The sequence below is a fragment of the Alligator sinensis genome, unplaced genomic scaffold (assembly GCF_000455745.1).
Source record: "Alligator sinensis unplaced genomic scaffold, ASM45574v1 scaffold588_1, whole genome shotgun sequence".
NCBI classification, from domain to species: Eukaryota; Metazoa; Chordata; order Crocodylia; family Alligatoridae; genus Alligator; species Alligator sinensis.
Genome location: NW_005842244.1, coordinates 984662 through 1010258, shown reverse-complemented (window position 1 = coordinate 1010258; position 25597 = coordinate 984662). Strand labels below are relative to the sequence as shown.

The 25597-nt window shown below is 40.9% G+C and overlaps 1 protein-coding gene across 10 annotated transcripts in view; it reads right to left on the bottom strand.

The window, feature by feature from the left end:
• Window positions 1-25597, bottom strand: part of PATJ (PATJ, crumbs cell polarity complex component) — a 231990-nt gene that overhangs the window by 168164 nt on the left and 38229 nt on the right. For all 10 annotated transcript variants that reach the window (XM_025208661.1, XM_025208662.1, XM_014521711.2 and 7 more), the window contains 5 exons: window positions 20235-20311; window positions 16493-16549; window positions 14525-14659; window positions 10913-11080; window positions 7428-7559 (listed from right to left, as the gene is read on the bottom strand). In XM_025208661.1, the coding sequence (XP_025064446.1) occupies window positions 7428-7559; window positions 10913-11080; window positions 14525-14659; window positions 16493-16549; window positions 20235-20311 (569 nt within the window). The remainder of the gene's footprint in view (window positions 1-7427; window positions 7560-10912; window positions 11081-14524; window positions 14660-16492; window positions 16550-20234; window positions 20312-25597) is intronic.

The window sequence follows — 25597 nt, the reverse complement described above, 5'->3', positions numbered from 1 at the left end:
GCACTTAGGGAGGGCATAGGGCTAATTTGTGGCATGCTTTCCAAAAAGGTTGGCCCCCACACTGCTTTAACAGATCATGCAACATCTATTTCTGTAAGAAGTCAGGTTTATTATACCTAAAGCTCAAGTTCAGTGCAGACTCCAGTCCTTGTGTGACTTCCCCCATCTCAGTTCTTTAGCTTCTTTACTACCGGGAGCTTTTTCTGTGCATCTTATGTGGATCTCATGCTGATATATAGAGCCTCTTTGATCTCTTATTAAAGTGGCTTCTGATTTCCTGATGTCTTTAGCACTGCTGTACTGAGGTTTTGGAAGTCACTCGTCATGAGTACCCTAGAAACTCCACCAGGAATGTGCTCACTCCATTCACCCACTTTTCAGTACTGAAAAGCAGTGTTTAAGCTGAGCGATGAGAGAATTTTTCCAATAGCTACATTCAATCCAATTCACGGACACACTATTAAGAATTATTTTTCAAATGAAGCAGCTTAATATGATTTAAGGGATGCAGAACTTTCCCATACAGGGAAAGAAGCAAATCCTCTGTGAGATGAGATCTTCATCACAGTTGGTATTGAGGCTTACAGTACTTTGATGTTAATGAATGTGGATGGGTTGTAGAGATGGGAGAAAAGCCGCCTTTATCAGTTCTCCCAGTACCAAGCCGATAGTCATTGTAAAACTGCTTTTTGGTACAGCTGCACAGTTTTCCTTGCCAATAAGCCACAGGTTTCCATCACTTGAGCAGGTGAAAATGTGCTTCACTAGAATGTAACTATACTTCTCTGCCCATACTACATTCATCTCAAGGTGGCCCTAAACCCAAAAGGGTGTAAGAGGACAAAAGTTTAGCAAGAGATGTCATAAAATGTTCCAGTACAAATCAAAGCGATGAATGCTCCAAACAGCCTATAAATGAATACCACCTTTGAAGAAACTCGAGGTCTCTATCTTAACTCAGTTTATTTTTGGAAATCTTCTGCATCTGGATTTCATTTATTTTGGAGACAAAGGAAGGGAAGACAATACTTGAAGCCATTCGATTCAGGCCAGCTCAATTCAGTTAACTTCCTGTTGTGAACTATTGAACAGTTATTTTGCTATAAAGGGGACAGTGAACAATTGTTCTCCACATCCACCAGGGGTAGAACAAGACATAATTGACTTAATGGGCAGCTCAGGAGATTTAGGTTAGCTATTAGAAAAAAAAAAAAAATCAGCCAACTACAAGGATAGTTAAGCCCAGAACAGATTACCAACAGAGGTTGTAGAATCCCTGTCACTGGACGATTTTTAGACCAGGTTAAACTAACACATCTGCTAGATGCGCTCGATCCTCCCTCAAACCCAGAGGACTAAATGGCTTCCTAAGTTCACTTCCAGCCCTGTATTTCAACGGTGCTACAGAGCTACATGAATTCAACCCCAACTTTAATAGGATTTCAGGTGCAACTGAAAAGATACAGAAGTAGTTGAAATTGTGTTTGGGTAATAGGTGCTGCAAAAAAGTCAAACTGCTGTTCTGTCAATATTCTTGTGTCCTTTCACTGCGCGCAGCACTGCTCCACCCCCTCGCTCCCCCATTCAGTAGCAGTCACTCCAAGAGTCAGATATTTTGAAGTGCTGTAAATTAAGCTCCTTGTAAACTCCATTCAGCTTTTTGTTTAATTTGATAAAAGCTCATCAGATGTTTCAAGTCAGCCTCCGTTCAATACTGTCTCATGAAATTTGCAGTGTAGCTACCTGTGGTTTTTCCTACATTTCTATAAAATGCAATGACTGAGTATAGAATTTCTTTGCTACACATCAGGTCCTTGGTAAAAGCTACTGTTTCATAACCCAAGGCACAACGTACCTTTATACTGCCTGATTTTATCTATCTTGAAATATCTATGGCTTTTCTTTTCTTTCTTCCCTCCATAATACATAAGAGCAAAATTATTTTTAGGTAACTTCCCCCCCCCGCTTTTTTCTTGTATTGAAGCACCACTCTACCTTTTTTTTTTTTTTGAAGCCCCCCCCCTCCTTTTTTTTTTTTTTTTTCCTTGAAAGAAAGAAAAAGTTATTACCATCATTAGCAGTGCCTGCTTTCCCTCATACATTTATGATTTCTCTGGCTGCTTTGGACTTCTGACTTTGCATTTTCACATCCTATTGTCAGAGAACAATGTATACTTCTATCCTCTGTAGTCCCAAAGCACTTTACTGACTACATATCTGGGTCCCCCCAGTTCACCAAAATGTAGTTACTGCTTAATGTGCCAACAGCACTGCACAAATGTTAAGAGATGAAGAAAAGAATAACTTCTCTAAGAGAAATTACAGGGAATACTAAGGGATGTACAGTACGTTCATTTAACTAGGAACTGATCAAATAAACTTTTTACTACACCTTTTTTGACTAACAATTATTAGATTAAACTAATGTTGCAAGATGAAGTCTACAGGAATCCAATAAACCTGAATGTTCCACTACTAATTCACCATCAAAGAACTGAAAAAAAATCTATAAAATAGATAATAGGGTTGGAAGGAACTTTAAGAGGTCATTTAGACCCTTGCTTATAGAAGAATAATCCTTGCCTAACCCACAGCAGACAAATGTTTGTCTAACCTACAAATTACAGACCTGAGTCAACCAGCAGTAACAATCACAGCTGTTAACCTGCCTACCAACTTTGAAGAGAGCAGACTTGCTGCCTGCAGGATCTCTATCACTTCCTCTTGTTGGTGGATTTTCCACTTAGACGTGTTCTATCCAAAGAGTCACCCAGAATAACCAGATTGAACATAAGATATCTGACAAGATCTCACCATAGTGTGATGAACTTGTAAAAGTAAAAGAACGAAGAAAAACATTTTAACCATTCTGGTCTTGAGTTTTTGTTATTTTCAATAAAGAGGCCCCTTGGTAGGGAAACCTAGTGAAACACTGCATTATTTGAGGGACGCCATCAGGGGATCACTTGTTTCTGCACCATGTATGAAGCATTTGTGCACTTTATCTACAACATTAAGATTGGGGCTTTCTAGTGCAATATTCAAGCTTAATACATCTGGTGAATGGAAATAGCAAAGCTCTGAAGTTCAAAGCAGACGCAAAGCTGAAATTCAAAACTAAAGTTATAGGCCAGGAGTCGGCAACCTATGGCACACGTGCCCAACATGGCACGCGGCATGGTTTTTATTGGCACATGGGCTGCTTCCCGCCCCAAGGGGCAGAAAGAGGCATGCCCAGATTGAGCAGCACATGGCTGCCCAGGAACAGCCTTGTGCTGCTGCTGACCCTTGCCACCGCTGGACCCCAGGCCTGGAACAGCGCCAGCCCCGGCCCAGTAAGAGCCCCGGCCCCAATGGGCGCAGTGTCGGCACCTGCTGTCTTCCCGGAGCCCAGGGCCAAGAGACAGCCAGGGCCGGGGCGGGGAGGCAGCAGTTGTTTGCAGCCTCCCAGTTGCAGCCGACCCAGGTTCATGGTAGCTGCTGATAGCCATGGAGTCTGGGCTGCTCCCAGCAGCTGGCTGGGAGGATGGAAGGCCTGCTGCAAGCAGCCCGGGCTACATGGCTATCATCAGCTACCCAGAACCTGAGCCGGCTACAGCCGGGAGACTACAAACACCTGCTGCCTCCCAGCCCTGACCCCAGCCCCAGATCCAGCCTGGACGACAGCAGATAGCAGCAATGCTTCCCACTGTGCTGCTCTTGCCGCCGCTTCTGCAGAGCAACGTGTGAAACCTAGCGCGGCAGGGCACAGAAAGCTGCCTGTCACTCCAAGCTCCCCACTGCCCTGGCCACACTTACCCTGCAGGTGGGGGCAGCAGCGAGGGGGCTTAACCCTGTGTACTGCTCACGGTGCTCCCATGCATACAGGGGAAGTGAGACCCAGGCAGCGTGGAGCTTGCAGCAGCAGGCAGCTTCCCTGTGCGGTCCCTCTGTGCGCTGCCACTCTGGGTTGCACATGCTGTGCTCGGGAGGGCCCAGGGGAGGGCAGCAGGGCCGGGAGTGCAGTGTGTGTGAGGGCAGCACAACAGGGAGCATCGCCGGTATCTGCTGCCTCCCTGGAGCCCGAGGTATCTGCTGCTTCCCTGGAGGCCAGGTCTGGGAGGCAGCTAGGGCCAGGGCTGGGGTGGGGAGGCAGCAGCTGTTTGCAGCCTCCTGGCTGCAGCTGGTCCAAGTTCTGGGTAGCTGTCAATAGCCACAGAGCCTGGGCTGGGGGGCAAGGGGCAGCAGGGGCTTTGGGTGGGGTGCAGGGCATCCTGCCATGTACCCCCTGCCTTCATTTTGTTTTTCTGGCATGCTGGCACTGTGGCACCTCCCAAAGTAGGCACTGTGGGTTTTTCAGCACTCCAGCCAAAAAATGTTGCCTACCCCTGTTACAGGCAAATGACAAAAGGCTATGTCACACGCGTCCTGTGATAACAGATTTAGTAACATTTTCTACCATGTAAACAGAGAAGTCCACTATTTTAAAGTACATAAATTGCTTAAGATGTCAGAAGAAGTGGGTGGGAAGCAAATATGGGGACAGGATAGCTATATTCTTAGTTACTCTGCGTTAAACTAATTACAAATTAATTATACTAAGTGTTCAATATGTATTAGTTGAAGTTATGTTTATACATTTCTGGGAATATCCTTTCAGTCATTTGGGATATGCTGTTTTATTTTATAGATAAAACATTAAGAGAAACATATTTCATTAAAAATTAATATTCCAGAGTAATAATTTCATGATCTCAGGTCTCAAATCTCTAAGTACTCAAATTCCTAGTTTACTAAGAGTTTGTATTAGTCCTGCTTTTTCAGAAACGACTAGACTTGTAATAAATATGAAGTGTTAGAAACCTTACACTGAGGCACAAATTATCTGAGAGGCCAGGAGGGTAATCCAGTTTTAAGAAAGGTGTTCTCATTATCCCTGCAAATGTTCAGTCCTTTGTTATATCAGATTGGATTATAACAATTACAAAGGAGGAAAACTCTCGTGCCCCTGACTATACACAGCAACCAATCAGAGAAGGATAACATTTCCCTCCACTATATGAACAGGTTCTTCTAGAACTGCAAATTCGTGGACCTTCCCCTAAAGTATCTGATACTGACCAGTGTCATAAACCAATGCCCCAAAATACTCACCTCTTATAAGTTTACAGCTTATGGAAACTTGAAATGCAAGATGTCACAAACAGTTTTGTCCCCATACAATCCTCCCTCTACCTGGGAGAAATTAGATTTATTTATCTGGATTTATCATTTATTTCATCCACAGGAAGCGATATTAGAACTCGTTAATCATCTCATACTATGCCAGATTTTAAAGTTAAGTTACTGGTCATCTAAATGTCACAATGGACACTATTTATATATTTTGCTTATAAATAGCATTCATGTGTTGTAAGCAATATATTTGCCACTGTTAAGCTTGACTCCTTTCCAGTAAGCTAAGAACATGTGGCTAAGCACTTACATTTTTAGAGCAGTATTAAGTTTCAAGAGGTAAATTTTCAAAGGCAAACATGGCAGTTAGGCACTCAGATCCCTTCAGTTAGACTTTCTTTTTGAGTAGAGCACTGATCTGTCATCTGTGCTTTTGAAAACCTCTCCTGTAAGAGTTTTAGATAGTTTTCCAACAGCTAATGTACTTCTTTGCACTAGGGTAGACTTTTTCCCCCTTATGATGCAGATGAAAATGATGGGTCTGTGCATTCAGTTATAGATTTATATACATAATCAATCCACATGCAATAGAAACAGCAGCACAGATGAAGAAAACAAAGCCTATAGACAAAAAAAAAAAAATCACATGCTTTGTACACGAATATCTTGAAATTATAAAGATATGAGATTAAGCAGTTTGCCATTGACTGAAAATTGATTTGAAAGTATTTAAATGTAGCTGTATCACAACATCACTAATGTATTTGCATTTGTGAATAAGTAAATAAAAAGTCTGTTATTAAAGCCTTCATTAATTCTGATTATGAGAAATTAAAAAGCAAATCTCTGTATTACAGCTCTGTAGAGAGTCCTAGCAACTCTACTACTGGCACTGCAACACAACACATGTCAGCAAAAATGACTAACCGGATCTATTTTCAGTCATTTTAAATCACGCTAGTAAAATATGGAATTAATGGTTTTGCATAATACTTCAAGTATTTTATTTTAATCTGTTCCCGATTCATGTCTTATTATATAAAAATATAATTGATTTTATATCACTTGACATGTACATACAATGAGAGAATACATTTTGTTTTATTAAAGCACAACGTTTAGGCAGTGTTCAGCTGTGTATGTTATTACAAAGAGCGATCCAGAAATCTTAATTCTTTGCAACTATGATGCCTAAAGGTTTAAAACGTATCATCTTGACTGAAAACATTAAAAACATTCCATCCTGACCTCAAATTCTGATATTTCTACACATCTATTTAAGTTCAAGACCTTTGCTGATGTAAAGGAAGTTAGCAAACCTGTGCCCTCGGAATTTCGCCCAATTGCACCAAAGAATTTGGTCCTTCATTTCTACGGAGTTTAAGAATCAAGCCTATGTAATCTCTCCCACAACATTTTTACATAAAAAGGAGGCTATTTTTGAGCGTAATCTTGCTTCAAGCTATTATTGGTGTCTCGAGAGTCATCTCCTTCTCAGTATTAAAGAAAATAATTGGAAATTCTTGCTCAGTCTCTGGTACACTGGCCTAAAAGCTTCAAGTAGCAAAGTACTTACCTTCTTTAGACCTTAAGCAATTTAACAGTTATGCGTTTATACGACAAATAAATCCCCAATTTTTATTTTTAACAGGTAAATTGGATATCACACCAAATCCATCTGCCTTCACTGGAGGATTGATAGCTGTTGAAATTAGATGATAATCCATATTTTGGAAAATTGAGTTACATTTTAAGGGTCTAACCAGAGCCTCTTGAAGGCAACAAGTGTCCTTCCATTAACTGCAATGGGCTCAGGATCGGGCACTAAAGAACCAGTGACAGCAAATCTATAACAAATTTATTTTTAACTAAACTGGGGCAGGGGGGAAGAGGCTGGAGAATGCATCAAGCAATCAATAACTAATACAAAAAAGGTTTAATTAATGAGAAAACATTGCCACATAGTTCAGTTACTTGAAAAGTAATTCCTAGTAACCAAGAAAACACCCAGCCTTTAAACTCAGAATTAGGAGCCTGATTAAAGATTTTACACTTTACTCCACCCAGTTATCAGTAAGAATGAAAATAAAGTCTATACTATAACTTGAGTCAGCCTCAAAATAAACTACTTTTCCTCCAAAATTTTGAGTCCACGTGTTAAAGAGATTGCCAAAATGTTATATTCAAAATATTTTCAGGAAATTCTGAGGAACATTAAGAGAGAAAATAGGGTCCGAGGTATTTTCAATACTTGTTAATATAGAAAAGTATACCTGATAATCTAAAATGCTGAATCCTAAGCCTTTACTGTGTTTCTCCAGCTCAATGACTTTCACATCAGGAGACCATAATGCTAATTCTCCATCTTCCTCCTCCTCAGGATTAAGGTTTACTTCACGTATCGTCTGCAAAATAAAATACCCAATTCAAAAGCTGTTTTCAGTTCTTAATTAAAACTTGTTCATTCAACACTTCTGCTTCTATTAATGATTTACTTATCCTAAATAGAACCACTGTCTATCATGTGATTTTTCATGTTATTAACACTTTCTTCAGAGTTAAGATTTCCATTTTGCAAACACCACATTTATGTATACGCTTAACTTTGCTAGTCCCATTAAGGATTCTCACAATAACAAAACTAAGCACATGCATACGTGTTTACAAGGTTAGGACTTAACACTACACACAAATACTGAAAAACATTATAATATAACATTCAAACTGAAATAATGTCACCAACCTGCCATACTTCAATAGACTTCAGCCATCTCATTAGATGCATTAAAAGGAAAAAAAAGATTTCTCAAAACAAGATTTTTTAACATCACAGAGGAAAGCCCATGAAAAGACAGAAGGAAGGTTGTGAAATTTTTCATTATAATCATAATATGTGCTGGTGTTATTATACATAAATAGACAGAAAATCTCAGCATGCAATTAAGCTTGCACAGCTATGCAAACAAATAGTATATTTTTGCTTTAATATTAAAACTCCAGAAGACAGCGAAGTACAAAACCTCTCTGATACACTGGCTTCCCATACATATTTTTCCAAAAAGAGTGTTGAAGAGTTATCGCTTGTTACCTAACCCAAAATAGATTACAATTTTACTCCTCTTGTTCTATTTATGTACTATTGTGAAGGGGAAAATGGCATTTTTTTTAAAAAGAAGTAAGAAGAGAGATCTACTGGCAAGAATAATGATATTTCAAAAATCTAAATGAAAATTGCCATTGGCAAATTTGAGTGGCTTTACACCACTGCATATAATTAAAGCTGTTCTTTCAAGCATTCAGGTAGCAAAGAACCTCACTACTAGGCCAAAGAAAGAACTAAGTTTTAATTCCAGATACTGCTGTTTGATCTTTGTGGTAGGCAACAGAAATAATATGGAAGTAGCTCTTAGGGAAAGGGAAACTTTTCACTCGGACAGTATCGACAGATGTATGCAACTGATATAATTTGGTGAAAAACGTTTGGAAAAATGCAATGGCAAACACAATGGTGTAAAATGCTGGTGGTGAGAATAGCAGGGACCCTTCATAAAAGGTGAATGGAAACACTTTGTGTTTATGTTGAAAACAACATCCATATTTTAGTTTGAAACATCCTCTCAGGAAGGCTGTCAATAAAAAGTTAGATCAGAAAAGAGAGAAAAAAGAGCAAGCATTATATAATGAGGAGAACCATTGTATAATGGTTACAAGAGTCAAGTTTTAAATTTGGAATTTTAAGCCTTTCGCAATAGAAATAAATGCTAATCCTCCTATTTCCCTAGTTTTACATAACCTTGATCCACAAGATGGAAGTAATCAACTAATGAGGGCAAGGCTAAGATTTAGTATAATTCAAAGATCTTGCTCACCTATTATGCTTAGAAATGACAAATGTGACACAGTCAGCAAGCTAGCTTGTGATTTACATACATCGCATGTATAGCACAATGAAGAGTCTAGTAACCTACCTCAGTAAACCACAGTAAAAGTAGTCAAGTTGTAAACATGAAATAACATAAAAACTAAATGCTGTCACAGCTCTGAAATAGGAAATAGGTCAGAGCAACACACTCAAATCTAGACCAAGCATAAGTGACAACATGTGTGTTAGCATCAGAGAGAAAATGTCACTAAATCAATCAATTTTGTTACTGTACAAATGCTATTTTTGACATGCAAATGTACTGCTTCATTTTTGCTCCTCAACATGTTCCGTTTCAACCCATTCAAGGACTCAGTCTACTGGGACTATTATGCCAATTAAGACCAAGTCACAGTCATTCAGGCAATGAAACTGGGTCTTCTATTACCCTAAGCTAGACGGTATTTTTTATCCAGCTCCGAGTGGCACAATGTTCTGTCTTTCCCACATGATCTTGTGCTTTACTTTAAAAAGAAGGCTGGACCAACTGGACAACACTGAACATGACAAAGCAATCTGAGAAAATCAACACTTTGTAGCAAACCAGTCTATCTGTGCTACATCCTATTATCTGGTATATTGTGTCAGCTATATTGCCTGTATTAATAAGACTGTAAACATCACAGGATGGGAACTAGGTGTTATTTTCAGTGTTTTGTATGGCACCAACCACACTGACAAGAGCAAGATGAGCTCCTGCTGCAACTTACAGGCAATGACACCATACAAGGAAAGAGTAAATTTCTCTGGGACTGAGCTGGTTTCTCAGGAGTGTGCGAAGCAAGCCGTATTCAATTAGTATTCGGCACAATTTGGAGGACAGCGATTCGATTCGGATCACTGTCCCGATTCGATTCAGCTGAATCCAAATCTGAAGATTCGATTCTGGTTCGGAGAATCAGCGATTCTGAAGAATGGATCGAGCAATCAATAACTAATACAAACAGCTTTAGATGTTTAAACAAACATTTTAAACAAAATGTTTAAACAAACATTTAAAGAGCTTTAAATGTTTTTTTCTACATACCTCGAGGTACCAGGTGCGGCTCGTGAATGCTGCAATGCTCGGGTGGATGGAGCACCCCACAGGAGTGCAGGGGGGTCCCCCACATGCTCGGTGGCGGACCCAAAAGTACTTCCGGTGCACTTCTGGGTCCACTGCGGAACACGTGGGGGACATCCCCCGTGTCTCCCCCAGCTTGGCAATCACCCACAGGGGGGACCCTGGCTGTCCCCCCAGACCCAGGAGGCACCAGTCACCAAGCTGGTGGGCGGGAGGGGGGCTCCCATGTGCTTCATGGTGGACACAGAAGTGAACCACAAGTGCTTGTGGTCCATTTCCGGGTCCGCTGCTAAGTGCGCTGGGGACCCCTCGATGCTCCCGTGGGATGCTACATCCGCCCCACCATCTCAGCATTAACAAGCCGCCTGGTACTTTGAGGTATGTAGAAAAAAAACATATAAAGCTGTGTCTATGTCTGAATCGTCGAATCTCTCCAAATCAAGTCGGAGGCTTCCAATTTGATTCGCAGAGATTAATGATTTGATTCAGATTCGGAGATCTGGCTACCAAATATCCTCCGTATCGAATCAGCGACCGAAGCTTTGCGCAACCCTATTTCTCAGGCCTTTGAATTTGTTTGATGTTTCCAAATGAACCAGTGATGAAAAGTACACAGTGATTTAAAGGTAGATGAGAAGAGCTGGTTTACATAATCAAGTCAATGTATTTCAATAAATTTTTGCTTTAAGGTAAATAAAAGGAAAACCAAAACATTGTCTTTAGAAAACGAATGCGTTTCTCTGCAACTAAGCTATACAGTACATTATCACAACCTTTGGTTCTGGAGATGAAACCTCAATGGTGCTGAGCTCATCCACAAAAGACTCGTTGCCATCATCAAAAAGGCGCCGACAACAAACCAGAGTGAATGGAGGAGGTACTTCTTTAAGAAAAGAAACTGCCTCACGGCGGGATTTTCCATAAAGCTGGACTCCATTTACCTAGGCAGAAAAGAGAACGCACACATCACCATTCAGATCTTTAAAAAGGATATTGATCCGGTTCCGCAATAAAAGTTATTCTCTTGTTTACTTCGAACCATTACAATAGGAGGTATAATTGTCCTCCTCAACTATACATAAAGGTCTAATTTCATCTAGGGATTCCAGTGAAGCTTGAGTGGTTTTGTTAATGTACCCCTCTAAGCTATACATAAATTACTGTAAGACCGTAATTCTATCCCTTGATTCTGGTGACTTTATTACTACATAATGGAAATACATGCCTTTTGTTCTGTTTAGTTTCATCTCCCTCATTTCCTGTTCACTACCATTTTCTCTGGTTTTAGTCCCAATCCCTCCTGTACTAGGTATTTTGATCTCACCTACTGAACTGGAATAGCCATTTTTTATTCACTCTTTCTACCTAACTGATTGCCAGATTTTTCTAAAGTACAGACAAGAAAACTGATTATTATAATACTTGACTGCAGTTGAAAGTGCTTTTAGAAATTAATTCTAGTGTCAGAATGTTTTACTTAACGTGCTTTTCAGGGTCCATACACACCACTGGTTTGACAACTCACATGACTGAAGCTCTCTGTTCCTCCACAAAACAGGAATGCCATAGGTAACTGCAGTTTCCACACACTGCCCCACCCGTATGTCAGAACTACGTTCTGTTGAGAAAGTTATTTGTTTTCCATATCTCATTCAATCCAGGGTCCTTCTGGCAAGTCTACTACCAAGGGTACCAATTAATGTTCGTTTCAGTGATGGTTTTGATCACATGCGTCATGGGTGTTAAACTTTGTTTAAACTTTATTAAACTAATTTGGTCCCATGGGCCAGATGAGTGGTGTGAGGCTGGATTGAACATGGCCAGCCCACATGCCAGGTTTGGCCAGCACTTTGTGCAAATTGGGCACCATGTGAGGTGTGGGTCCCAGGCCAAAGAGCCCTCCAATTTTCATTACAGACTAAAACAAAAGTAGAGCTGGCTGAAAACCTGAAAATTTTCTAAGGAGAGAATCAGATGCTTCCATAAGAAAAACAACTCAATTTCTGAAACATTTCACAAAAAACACAAAAACTGGAAGATGTTGAGTCATTCCACTTAAAAGCATAGAAGTCAGGTTCTGCTCCATGTCATTTCCTAGATCTCCATCCCTATGTACAAAGTTCAAGCTGGCTTGGATAGATAGGATCAACATCCTCCTTGTCACACATGCATCACTTTCCCCATAATCTCCAATCTTCCTCCCTGTATCCATGATTTTGCAGTTTAAAAATAGCACATGTTGCTGAGGAACTACCCAGCACCCCTCTCGTTGCAAAGCAGCTCAGGAGAAAAATCTAGAGAGGTGCAGTCATTTCCTCTAAAACCGTAGACTGCAAACTCCATCTGTTTTCAGCACAGACTACAAACTGTAATCCAGAAATGTAATGCCTGCTGAACAATCAGACCAACCATTAGTTAATAATTTAAACAGAAATATTTGCACAGGGGTTTTTTTTAAATTGCATTTGAAGTGCTAGTGTGGTGGGAAGTTACTACCATTTCTCAGCAGTCTTTGATTGATGGAGAAGGACTACTGTATGTTCATAAGCAGACTTGGGGACTCCCTCTCTCTTCTTTTATAACTGCTGGAGATCAATCTCAAAGCAGGAAGGGGGCCAGATGCCCCATCCATTGATTGGACCATGTTAGCTATTCCACTGAATGAACACAGTGGAGGCTTTAGAACAAAACGGATCAGGTGAGAGGCAAGGAAGCATTAGGCCCCACTACAAGTTAAATCAGTTAAAATTAGAAACTAAAAAGGTTCTATCATTTCTATTATCATTCGTCAAACAAGTCATTTTAAATTTTTATTTAATCTCATTATACATTTAAAAATGTTGCTTTCTCATTACTTTTTAAATCTAAACCATCTCCAATTGTTATATCAGCGCCTAGGTAGCACTGTTTGCTTTAGTTCAGGGACTGTCACATTTTTCATTACAGACCCCTATTTAAAGTGGATTTATAACTTGGCTATAAAGATGTGCTCTGGGCTGAAACTTGACATATACAGTTTTAGCCCTGCAGCACATTTTTGTTTCACTTTTTTAAGATACAGAAGGGAAAAAAGTTGAAGTTCACTAGCTTTGGACATACTTCTGGACTCATATAAACAAAACTGTTCAAACTTATACAACAAAATTTTGTGAACAATTAGCTCATAGTTTGGTTTATTGCTTCTAGTATTTGACCTTTTGTTTAAGAAATAAGATTTACCAGGGTGTGCCCCTTGGGGTTACTAAAAATAATGGACATAAACTCGAGAAGAATAGATTTAAATTGGACATCAGGAAGAAATTCTTTACGGTGAGGGTTGCCAAAATATGGAATGGACTTCCAAGGTAGGTGGTGCTTTCCCCTACCTTGAAGGTGTTCAAAAGGAGATTAGAAAAGCACCTGGCTGGGGTTACTTGACCGCAGTGCTCTTTCCCGCCCAGAGCAAGAGGTCTTTCCTGCCTAGAGCAGGGGGTTGGAATAGATGATCTAATAGGTCCCTTCTGACCCTAGAAATCTATGAAATATTGTAACACTTTCAACATTTTATTAACTCTTTCATCTAGGAGTCCAGAATTTCTCTCCTAAGCACTAATAAAAGAAAATGCAGTAGCTCTTAGCAACACAAGTATGAATTTTTGGTGCCAAAAGTCTTAACAGAAAAGCATAACCCAGGCCATCTGAGCCCTGGGCCAAAAATGAGCTAATCTAGCAAAGGGCCTGATCCTGCTTTTATTGAAGTCAATAAGACCTTGATCTTTAAGTTCCACTAGAACGGATTCAGATTCGAAAAGTTTTTGACAAAGAAAGAGCAGGAATCCAAAAGAAGAAACTTAGTTACAATCTTTTCTTCTGGATAGACAGACTTTAAACAAAATGTTTGGCCTCCCAAGTCTGATCACACCAAAGCAGCCCAACTATCTACATTGCATATACTCTATTGACACACTGTGCTTGGTCATGTGAACAAGCTTTCTTTGAATATACAGCAACCAAGCCTCAGAAAGTGAAAAGGGCCAACAAAAACCACAGCTATAAGGTTACCAGCTGTTATGGGTTTTCTAAAGTGAACAAAAAGAACTAAAAACACTGTTTGCCACAGAAATGCAAGAGTTAAATCCAGAATGTTTAAAAGATTCTTAATTTGGGGAATGCAGATAAAATATGATCATCAGAGGTTCCCTCTGCTTTATCACCTTGGTATCAAGCATTTCCCAAACAACTGTACAAGTCTTATACAACCCTTGTAAGGCAGAACAGATGGGGAGAGGACTGTTTCCTCCACCTATGATTTAATGTTACACATTTGCAATGGTATCAGCCAAAATAAAAAGTAGTACAATCATATTAAACCCACTAAACATATAGACCATTTCTTCGCATTTTACCTCTAGAAGTTCATCTTCCAGCTGGAGGAGGCCAAGCATAGCAATTGGACCATCAGAAGCAATTGATGATATGTAATGATGTCCATCGAATGTATCAAGTTCAACTCCCAATCTTAAAGTGTGGATAGGCAATAGCTGCCAAAAATATAATCAGTGAATAAGTTACAAATAAAATTTTTAGTTTTATATTTCACCATAAATGCATTTAATGTTCAATGGCTAATCAATTCAAATGAAGTCAAATGTATATTAAAATTACTACATGTTGACACTGACATCCCTAGTGTTATATCCAACAAATATTCTATTCAGTTTTACTGTGTAGTGAAAAAGCAATAGTCTATCCTTTGGGAGAAAGAAATGTGCATCATACTATTCTTTTCAATTGCATCATTGCACTGGGAGAAAAAAAGGTAAGGTATTAAAAAATAATACAGTCTATCATGATCAAACCAGAGCTGTTCTTTATTAAAGGTATATGAGCAAAAGGTGAAGATTATGTCCTAATCATTATTTTACAGGATTCCAATAAAACCTAATCATGCAATGAGCGGCCTCATCCCTTGAGGACATTTATAATGCTTTTTGGGACAGGGAATACATCCTATCTGTATTTTGACATCAGTTTCTACCACTTGCATCCTTATTTCCAAGTGGAGGTCCATTGATTTTGTGCTGGCTGTTTCCCAAGGGACAGCCTTATTCCTCTGTAGTAAATCTCTAACTTGCAAATGTCTGTCTGCTACCACTAGGAAAATCTTCTCAGTGCAAGGAGAGCATGCCAGGAGACTCAGTCTAGACAAGACAGCAGTAATGCAAATAAGGAAACAATTAAAGGGGGCAACAGAGGCAACAGTATCAACTCCCTTACTTTGCCAAGCTTTCCTGAATTTTATTATTCAAGTATTACTTGTTCTCCAACTGCTTCTGAGCATGCAGGTAGCAATAGGGCCAGGTACTGTTCTGTTCCTCCTGTCTATAATTGGCTATGGGCCATGCTTTCTCTTTTTCATTCCACAGCCAAGTGGGCCATACCAGTATCCCTTCCAGGATGTATCAGAGCTGTGCAATGTACTGGGCTGCACTGTCAGTGAAACTTCAGCAACTGCAGAAGATTGATGTCACTTAGGGTCTGATACTGAAGCCAATAAAATTGCACAGCTATAGAGGAAAAATCCCTACTTGCAGATCCCTTTGCTGGACTGAAACTTCACTTGATGAGTTTTATGAAGTCAGTGCGAGAAATACTCTTTTTTTGCACCGGCTAAAACAGGGGTGCTCAACCCCTCAGCCCACAGGCCAGATCCAGCCCCTGGCATTGTGTCATTTGGCCTGCAAGGGCTTCCCATGGGTCTGCTGGGATCCTGGCAGGCTAGATCAGGTATACAGGCCAGCACAGGCTGGCCAGAGGCTGTATGTGGCCCCAGACCCAATCCTGGTAAGCAGAGCTGGAAGGAGGTGGCACAGGGCCCCAGGGTCTGAGCCTGGCAGGTGGAGGCAGTACAGGACCTAGTGTGCATGGTCCAATTTGGTCCATGGATCGTCCCAGCTCCACTCATCCAGCTGACAGCCCTAAAAGGTTGGTGCATTCATCATGCATGACTTATTTTTCAAGTTCTGCCCCAATCAATCAACTAAGGTACTAAAGCCAAAAACCTTAGATTCAGAACTGATGGGCTTCAATTCTGTATAACTGCATTGTTCCCACCTTATCAGAACGGCCAAAGTTTAAGGACACCAGGGACATATTGTTTGCTGTTTTCCCAGGCTCTCCCCCATCCTTAACTCAAAAATAAAATGTAATTTGAGAAGTTCAAACAGTGTCTAGAACATAAGCCACACGTGAGGGATGAGCCAGAAGCACAAAACTGGTCGTATCCCAAATATTCACAGCTGTGGTTTTGGATCATGCCAAACTATTTATTTTGACATTGTATCTCAAGGCAAAAGTGAAATAAGAATCCATACCTTTGAATACTTCTGGAGCTCAGCATCATCTGTAATTGGCATGTCCACACTGACAACCTAAAAATTGTACATTGTAACAATTTTAAACAGCAATAGCAGAAAGTGCTGCATTATAGCAGACAGTAAAATGAAACATCATTCAGGCAAACATATGCTGATTGGTACAAAACTAAGTCTACGCACACATCACAACTTAGAGAGAGTTTTAGTATTAAGAAGTGTCCTAACAATAAGATATGTATGTTGCCATGCACATGAACCTCATGCATAGGTCTTAGTCATGTTCAACTACCATATTTAAACACAGTTTATACAGGGTTGTATTAGGAACAGGTTCTAAGACAGGGGTGGGCAAAATATGGCCCACAGGCTGGATCTGCCCCACCAGGCCATTCTATCTGGCCTGCAGGCCCCCAAAAGAATTTAGAAAATTAATTATTATCTGCACGTGGCTGCCTGTCAAAGATGATGAGACACCAGCAGCAGCAGGACACAGGAAAAGAAGGTGGCAGGACCGAATAGCCCAGTCCTGCCCCCAGCCCCTAAGCAGAAGCCTCTGTGGCTTCTGGCCTGGTGACCCTGCAACTGTTCCCCTCCCTCCATCAGAGGGGAAAGTTATCAAGCACCCAGATCACATTCTAATATGGTTTGAGCCATCAGTGTCTACCTAATAGGTAATAGTCAAACTTGGATCAGTACTGAAACAACTTTTGCATATCTGCAAAAGTTCTGTTGAAGTACAGTTACATGTTTAAGTCTTTGCACAATTAGGCCCTTGATTTGACTACAGGCCAGTTTAGCTCATGATTAGTTAGTCACTCTAATGCAACATGCTTTTATTCTAAATGTTTATATACATAGTGGCAACATTTCTTTCCAAGGGTGCGGACAGAAATAATATTTGAAATACTTCAAATGCCTTTCAAGCCCTTCAAACGGAAAACAGAGGGAGACGCACACCCTTTGAAGTGTTGCAGGTGTAGAGGAGTCAAGTCAAGTCAGTCCCAAAGCCACTGCAACCGTTGGGGCACCTTAGATGCTGTAACAACCCTCCTAGAGTTGCTTTGCCTCATTCATAATGCTTCAAGCAGAGTGACCTGGCAGTGCTCATCTCTCCAGGTACAGATGGCTGTTGGCTCACAGGGAGCTCATGCGCCCTTTGGTAAGTTTTGTTTTTAGTTCTGCTGGTTCTACACACCCTCCTCACCTAGGCTAGCTCAGGTGGGGGCACTGGTTTAATTGCTGACAACCCAGCCATGGAACAGGTTGTATTGGTTTACATAGTACCAAATAGCAGAAAAGAGAGGCCTAGGTATAGAGGAAGAACTCCAAAAATAACCTGGAGAGAATCAGCATAAAGTGCTGTTTATTATGCACATGCTACAGACTGTGAGAGAGGAGAGTTTGTTTCATCATCCCAGTGTGCTCCACTCTTCCCACCTTGCCAGAGGGAGAGCAGAGGCAGAGCATGCAAGGCAGTGCTCACTGACAGCCAGCTCTGCTTCAAGAGTCGGGGGCTGCTGTGCACTCCCTGACGGTTGGCTCAACCCCCAGGCTGCGGTGAGGGAAGGACCTTTATGAAGGTTGGTTTCCACTTGTATGGTGTTTTGTTATGTCTTCACCCTACAGCACTCTGTATATTAGGGAATGAGCATGGGGCACTACGTGTATTATAAATGACTTGGATATTTGCCTATTGAATATAGATGTCTGAAGGCAGGTAAGGATTTTCCCTAGCCCCCTTTGAAAATCCCAGTTTAACACAATATTTATCAAACAAAAAACTCAGCTTCATCCTCTCCAAGCTTGGGTTTTCTGGAGATTTCCAGTGCAGTGCTTTCTCTGTCCCACTTCAGTCCCTGTGCTCCCAAGTAGATGAAATCTACTTTATGTCCCAGTTGAAAGTAAGCTAAGCCACTTGCTGTGATAATTCAACAACATCTTGATGTAGGATTCAGGTAACTGAATAACAGGATGTCTCACAGGAGCCAAGAGGCCCTCTGCAAGGTCTGGCTGTCTCCTACCCTCTTGCAAAAGGGTTTTATCTAGTAGTGACTTAGAGTTATCACTGCAAGCTGTCAAAAGGACACAGGCAGGGGCTGAACCTGAATCCTGTGCTCTGTAACCCATTCCTCATATATGGATTTGGTGACTAATGAAAATAATCAAAAAGGGATCCATCTTTCAAACTTGTAGTCACACTTAGTAATCTCACTAAATTCAATGGAGCTGCAAATGGAAACAGTAACTAAGGGTCAAAATAGATGCAACACTTGGAAAGTCTGCAAGTGTAACAGGCCTGGCCAGCACACAGGGAAATGTAGGAAGGAGACAGCAACCAAAGTGCTAGGAGACCATGGGAAGAACACTGCACTGTGGTATGCTGAAGGACCAATGGACCTACAAAGACATAAGGAGGGACAAAGTGGTACAAAATAGTACCTGCTCTCTGTAGGCATTTTTTGTCACACTTGGAAGTGTTTTATCTCATCCATATGTCTACACAGTAGCCTTCTGAAATGTCTCAAAGCCGTTTAAAACATTTCAAATAAATGTTACCTCTGTCCACACACCCTAGGAAAGTCAGAGGTTTGTACTATCAGCCACATACCAAACTGCATATTCTAGTAAAGCATGATGTTGCAGAAGCATAGACATAGGGCATTCATTTTTAAAAAGTACTGTTCTGGCCACTGCTTTCTGCTGTTTAAATGTACCAAATATTCACCCATGAAAACAAACTGGCTGCAGTGAAAGAATAATTTAGAATACAGCCCAGTGAGCTTCACATCCCATACCTACAACAGCAAATAGGATAGTGTTAATAAAGTAGGCTTTGGCTGTGCCGGCACGGGGATACCTAGCTCTTAGAATGGGCAACTGCAGAGCTGTGTTGAATTATAGCTCAATCTTTCACAGACTTCATATCTTAAAGAAGTACTAATGGATTGCAAAGGAGGGTGCTGCTCAAGTTACTTCTTAATGCTATTTTAAATCCTCCAGCAACAGATCTATGCCAAGCAGTAAAAAAAAAAAAAAAAAGGTGTCTGAATCAAGTGGACATGTATTGCAGGGATAAACAGGTCTTTAAAGAAATAGAAAGGATGCTGGTTTGTCTGTTTTATTCAATTAGCACTGCCTTAAAAACAGTACTGAATACTACCATTATTTCCTTTGTGTTGATTCATCTTCAGAAATATAAACAAACTCTTGCCTGATTATTCTGTAATATATGAAGAAAAAGCTAACAAGCAGTTGGCACCATAAAGTTACACCAAAGTTGAATTACTGCCTTGTCTTGCCAATATATTTGATAACCATTCTTTCATTCTTCTAATAAAACTGTAATATTCGTTGTGAAACACAGTAGTAATATCCCGAGCTGGTTTTTTTTCCCCAAGTTTTACAGTAAAACAAACAGATCATAAAAAGCAGTCATAAAAATGTCAGATATTTTCAGTGACTGATAGGATGCAACTTTAAAGGCAAAATTGTTGGGGGGCAGGGGCTTTTAAATGCTACTCATGCTTAAAATGATAGTGTCTGTATAAATTGAACAAACATTAACTGTTACGTATTACATCCCTGTATTTTATCCTTGATGTTCTGGGAGGAAAAATCTACACAACTGATCTGTTCCGATCATTAAGCATTTCTATAAACAGCTTGTAACGTTAAGCTCACAGCACTTTAAATTAAAGAAACAACATACATGAGTATACTTTACTGAAGGATAACATACCATGACTTCATAATCAGGTCCCAGCAGTTTTTCCCACTTGGATTTCAACTCATTTTCTGAAGTGTCTGGGATTCTTCCTAAATATAAAAATGAATATTAAACTTACTGTCTGCCAAGTCCATTTACCTCTAAATACTTCAATAAAATGCTGTCTTAAATAAAAAAAAAAAAAGAAGAGAGTATGGGGAATGATCAAAAGAAGGCAAGTGCATTAACTTGGGTCTATCAAGCAGTGCAAATGAGAATAGACTTTTGCAAGAAAACAATGCAAATGTCAGCTACTGCTGAAGTGTGATTTATTCAGTTGAGAAGCATGCAAGGTGACGGTTACATTGATGAGATGTGAGTTCTGTACCGTTTAATACTGTAAATAAATCATTCTTTCAGGCTGAAAAGCAAATTTCACATGGCTTTATAATTTGTTGCTATTTAAACATTCTCCACTTTCGAGTAGCGCTATCCCCCCCCACCCAAACCAAGCCCTTTTGAGAAGTAAACACCTGACAAGACATCACGGTTATCAACGGGCTGCATCAGCACAATGCAGTCATAGACTTTATTTATACATTTGGCAGGTATAAAGGCTTGTCTGGTTTAATTAGGCCAGTGAGTAACATGAGCTTTAATATAAGCTCCAGTTCTAAACCAGTCTTCCGTGGGAACTTGGCTATCTTGACATTTATATCTTTTCAGCTTTCTTATTATGCAACCAAGGCAGTATTACAGTCATGTAAGACAATTTGACAGGGCTAGACAGCATAAAATGACTGGCTGCCCTGCATTTGACCTCCTCCAGAAGCTCAACACACATATAAAGTTCCTTGCCTAAGTAATGTTTAGCAAGTAAGAGTCAAACTCCAGCAGCTAGCAGGGGCACCAACTAAAGAATTAAATAAATAAATAAAAAAAGTGTGCAATAAATTCAAAATGGCCATAAGAGTTTGTCACAAGTTTGAAGAAATCACAGAACACTTAGGATCCTTGACATGTCATCTTACAATATATCTGAGTGTAAATCACAACAGCAGCCCTTTAGATCTTTAGCTACAAATATGTCGTTTTGCCTGCCAAGTGTTTTTGTTAAGACACCTTCCAGTAAAATACCTTAGAAGAGGGAGATTTCTGTAGTAACAGGAGGCATTAGGAGCCTAAACCCCAGCAACAATCATTAAGTACTGACTACTTCCCTGCAAGCATACCTGGGAACCTTTTCCCTTCAATTATAAAACAAACTTAATCAACAAAACCTGCGGTAGACTCCTCGTGACGTTACTTCATTACCTGAAGTTTTCAGATGCACTTCATTTCAGAATATAATGGAAGAATCAAATAGCGGTAGTTAAAAATAAAGGATCAGATTCATTTGTATTAGTCCACAATATCCCAAGAGCCTAGGTCTCTAAGCTAACATTTTTTCCTTCCAGTTTTGAGCCCCCCTTTCTGTCACACCAGATAGCCAAGATTTACCTCAACTGCCTGACCAGAATTTCTCTGTATAATCAGACCTCTTACAGCCAACTAGCTCCGATCCCGATGTACAGCAGTACCTTTCACGTGGCACTGGACTCAGGAAATACTACCATAGCAGAAGTCCTGCCCAAAGTTAATCAGATGATTATTTCTCTGCCATAGCATCCAGAAATAAACCTGCGGGCCGGGTACAGACATCACACTCCTCCTGGTACAAGCGATCGGAAACTGATTTAATACCCGTAACAGGACAGAAGTTCGGCACACAAAACCAGTCTATGCCTGTAAGGGAACTGAAGTTCAGCACACACAGTATGGTTTAAAAATGGCGGCCCCTGTCTAGGATTTTCCCCCGCCACCAAAGGACAGACATGAGTTCAGTTTGCTACTCATCTACCCTACGCCGCTTACAGAAAACTGCATGACTTAGATCGAGTCCACCTTGGGCTTTTTCAACGTCTGCACCTAGCTTCGATGTTCTTAATAGGTAAGCTTTTTCAAACAAAAATCTACAGTGTCGTAGAAGAATGCCAAATTGGTCTTTGTCGGGCTACGCTGAAATGCTCTGAATTCATGACCTTTGGAGTTTGTGGCAAGGAGTTATTTGTTTGCTCGTTTGAATTTAATCATGGATTTCTGTTACCAGCTGTCCTGCTTCACTATCCTGTATCAGCTGCTTCAAAACCTAGACCTCCATCACACAAACATGCATCTTTTTCATTCAAGAGCCTACACCAATTTCCACAGATACACAGTTAACGTCCCTATTCCCTTTCTGCTCTTATCAAGTGATGACTGAAATGTTTGGCATCTGCATATTCCTGCGTAGTAAAAAAAACAACACAAAAACCCAACATCCACGGGAGTGATGTATGATCAGTACATCTCAGGATCAGGCTCTTGAGGTGATGGGGGCAAACTTTGCTTTTATTAAACAAGGGCAAAGTTCCTGAGGTTCTAACCTGGGCTTTGGCTCATTTCAGCTGAGAAAGGAAGAGACTTATATCACCTCCTGTATTTACTCTTTGACCAGTGCCAAGAGCTTCCTTTTCTTTGGTCCTTTTTGTAGTTTAATTCCACATGATTTTGTGTTCACACTACATCACCTGTACTGGATGAGGCCTTGTAAATGAAACTGCTTTCTAGCAACAGTTGATGCTAGCAGCACTCTTCTGCAGCTTCAGAATGTCAGCTCCTTATCCTCCCCTTTCACGGGCCTTTTCTGCCCTAGCTTCCGGTACCTGCTAGTCAGATATTTCGGCTATACCGGTTTCCCGGTTAACAATGCCTCTCTTGATCAAAATCCCAGGAATCTTCAAACTTAGGACCCTTCCGTCTTGCAGATGACTGATCAAGAGATAGGAAGGAAGAACCCGCCCCCCAAAAAAGCAAAGGACACACAACTATATGGTAACTAATTGCCATGGTAATTTAGTTTCCCTGGTGGTTTTTACCTCCCTATTATTGATCTCCTCCAGCCATCTCTAGTTTCTGACTAGCATCTTTTTGCATATGGCTGAAAGGCAGGAATGAGCAGTTCTGCCCCGTCTGCAAAAACTTACAGATGCAGCTGTAAAGCTAATTGCCTCTGTAGCCTTCTAACAGAAAGTTTTAAGGCCCCATGCACATTATGTCCTAAACCATGTTTCCTTCAGGACAGAATTGTTTAAACATGGTTTGGCTGGCCAGAATCACTATATAATACCTCTTCAGGAAACACACTTTAATAAAAATTTAGCACAACTGGGCCTAAAGGGAAGTAATCCATATTTTATAAAACATACCTTTTACATAAAGTTTTTAAGGGCATTTTCAGAGTTTATGCAGGGCCTTAAATTAGGAGTGTTTACTTTAGCACCATTATAATTAAGTACTCCTCAGGATTTCCAAAGTAAGCACCTATTTTTGGAATTTAAACTTGGCCATTAAATTGTGTCCAATGCTGAAGTTTTATACGCAGCTTGGTCTGAACAAAGTTTGCAACCAACTAGTGTAAGTTTTAGGCAAGCAAAAATATACACATTTACCATATGCAAAATGCATAACCTTTTGCATAACTTTGTCACTTAACACACTTTTCTTCATCTGGAAATCAATTTTAACCAAATAAATGCTTTTGCTTCTGGCTGCATTTATATGCTGCAGATAGCTTACTTCATTTTAAAGACATTCCCATTTTAATAGCCTGTAAAATTCCAGATAGGACCAGTACCCATAAACCTAACACTGCCTGAAGCCAGCAAATAGTTTTGTCTCGGACAGCAGGAGAGCCTGCACAGCTTAGAATCATAGAAAATAAGGGTTGGAAGGGACCTCAGGAAGTCATCTAGTCCAACCCTGTGCTCAAAGCAGCACCTTCCCCAACTAGATCATCCCAACCAAGCTTAAACTCTCAGTTTGGGATGCTGGAGTGTAAGGCAGGGGTGGGCAAAATATGGTCCACGGGTCAGATCCAGCCCACCAGCTAAATTGAATCTGGCCCACAGGTGGGTGCCCACCAATTAACTGTATCCAGCCTGGCCACAGCTGCCCCTGCTGCACTCTGCATGGGGCCAAACTCTGCCTACTCCTGCCCAGGACAACGTGCACTGCACTCCCACCTTCGCCCTTGCACAGCTTTCTGGCAAGGCTGCTGCTGCTCAACTCCCCACCTCATCCTCCAGTAGCTCCTCCTTCTCCTGTCCCTGCAGCAGCGCTCAGGGCATCAGGTAGGGAGGGGAAGCAGCACTGAGTAGGGGAGAAGGCTGGGGAAGCAGCAGCAAGTGGAGGTGGGGGGAAAGCAGAGGAAGCGGTGGCGGCCTTTTGGGGCTCTCATGGCCTGCGGCAGATGGAGCCCCCAGCAGCACACAGCTCCCCACCGAGTCCTGGGAGTCACACATGTCGGCACTGGTGGTTGGGAAACTCTGAGACAGGTGGGGTGGGTGGAGCGTCACAGTGTATCGTCCAGTTTCAAATCTTTTTTTAATTTTAGTTTATTTATTCAATTTGTGTTTGTTTATGACAACGTTATAAAACATAACATGTAATTTTTGATGTTTACCAAAACTATGGTGTGTAAATTGTAACATTTTGCCAAATACTATATGTTTTGCTTTTGGTGGAAGGCAGTGGAAGACTTCCCTGCTGTTGTAAGACTTAAGAATTGAGATTCGCTATGCCATTACTTGAAGTTGAAACATGCACTGGAAATCCTCACTGACCTACCATAAGCATAATTTTTCCAAGACTTTTGACATATGATCTCATAATTTCTTACTGGTCTGCTTTGTTAGTATTATTTTACATTGAGCCAGTCATTCCACATAAATAAAAGCAAGTGCAAAGGAGGGCACCATAACAAATATATTTTTACGTGCTGATCAGTAGGGCTGTGCGAAGTTTTGGGTGCTGATTCGATTCAGAGGAGATTTAGCCCGATTCAGCGGCCAAATCTCTGAATCAAATCAGGAGACTAATAAAAAGGTCCAAAGCGATTCAAAGCTCTCCAAGTTGATTCAGAAATGATCTGGAGAGTTTTGGAGATTCGGGCAGTCCCCACTCGCCGCCACAGGGAGCTGGAGCCAGACTCCATGCCAGTAAGTAGGGTGTTGGGGGGAGTGGGAGACAGGGACTGGAGGAATCAAATACTAGCCGCTTTGCTAGTACAGGCCTACTGATCAATGCCAGCAACATTAGATTTTATTTTTTGACTAGGTATTGTAGTATGTATGCATCATCCCACAGTGCCCATGGCTGGGCTCAAACCACTGCCTGTGGCTGCTTCTCCCGCAGCGTGCCCGTCTCCAGTGGCACACTCCTGCTGTCCACACGCCCGTGGCTGGGCTTCACTGAGCATAGTTTCATAGTTTCATAGTAGCTAGGGTCAGGAGGGACCTGAACAGATCATCTAGCCT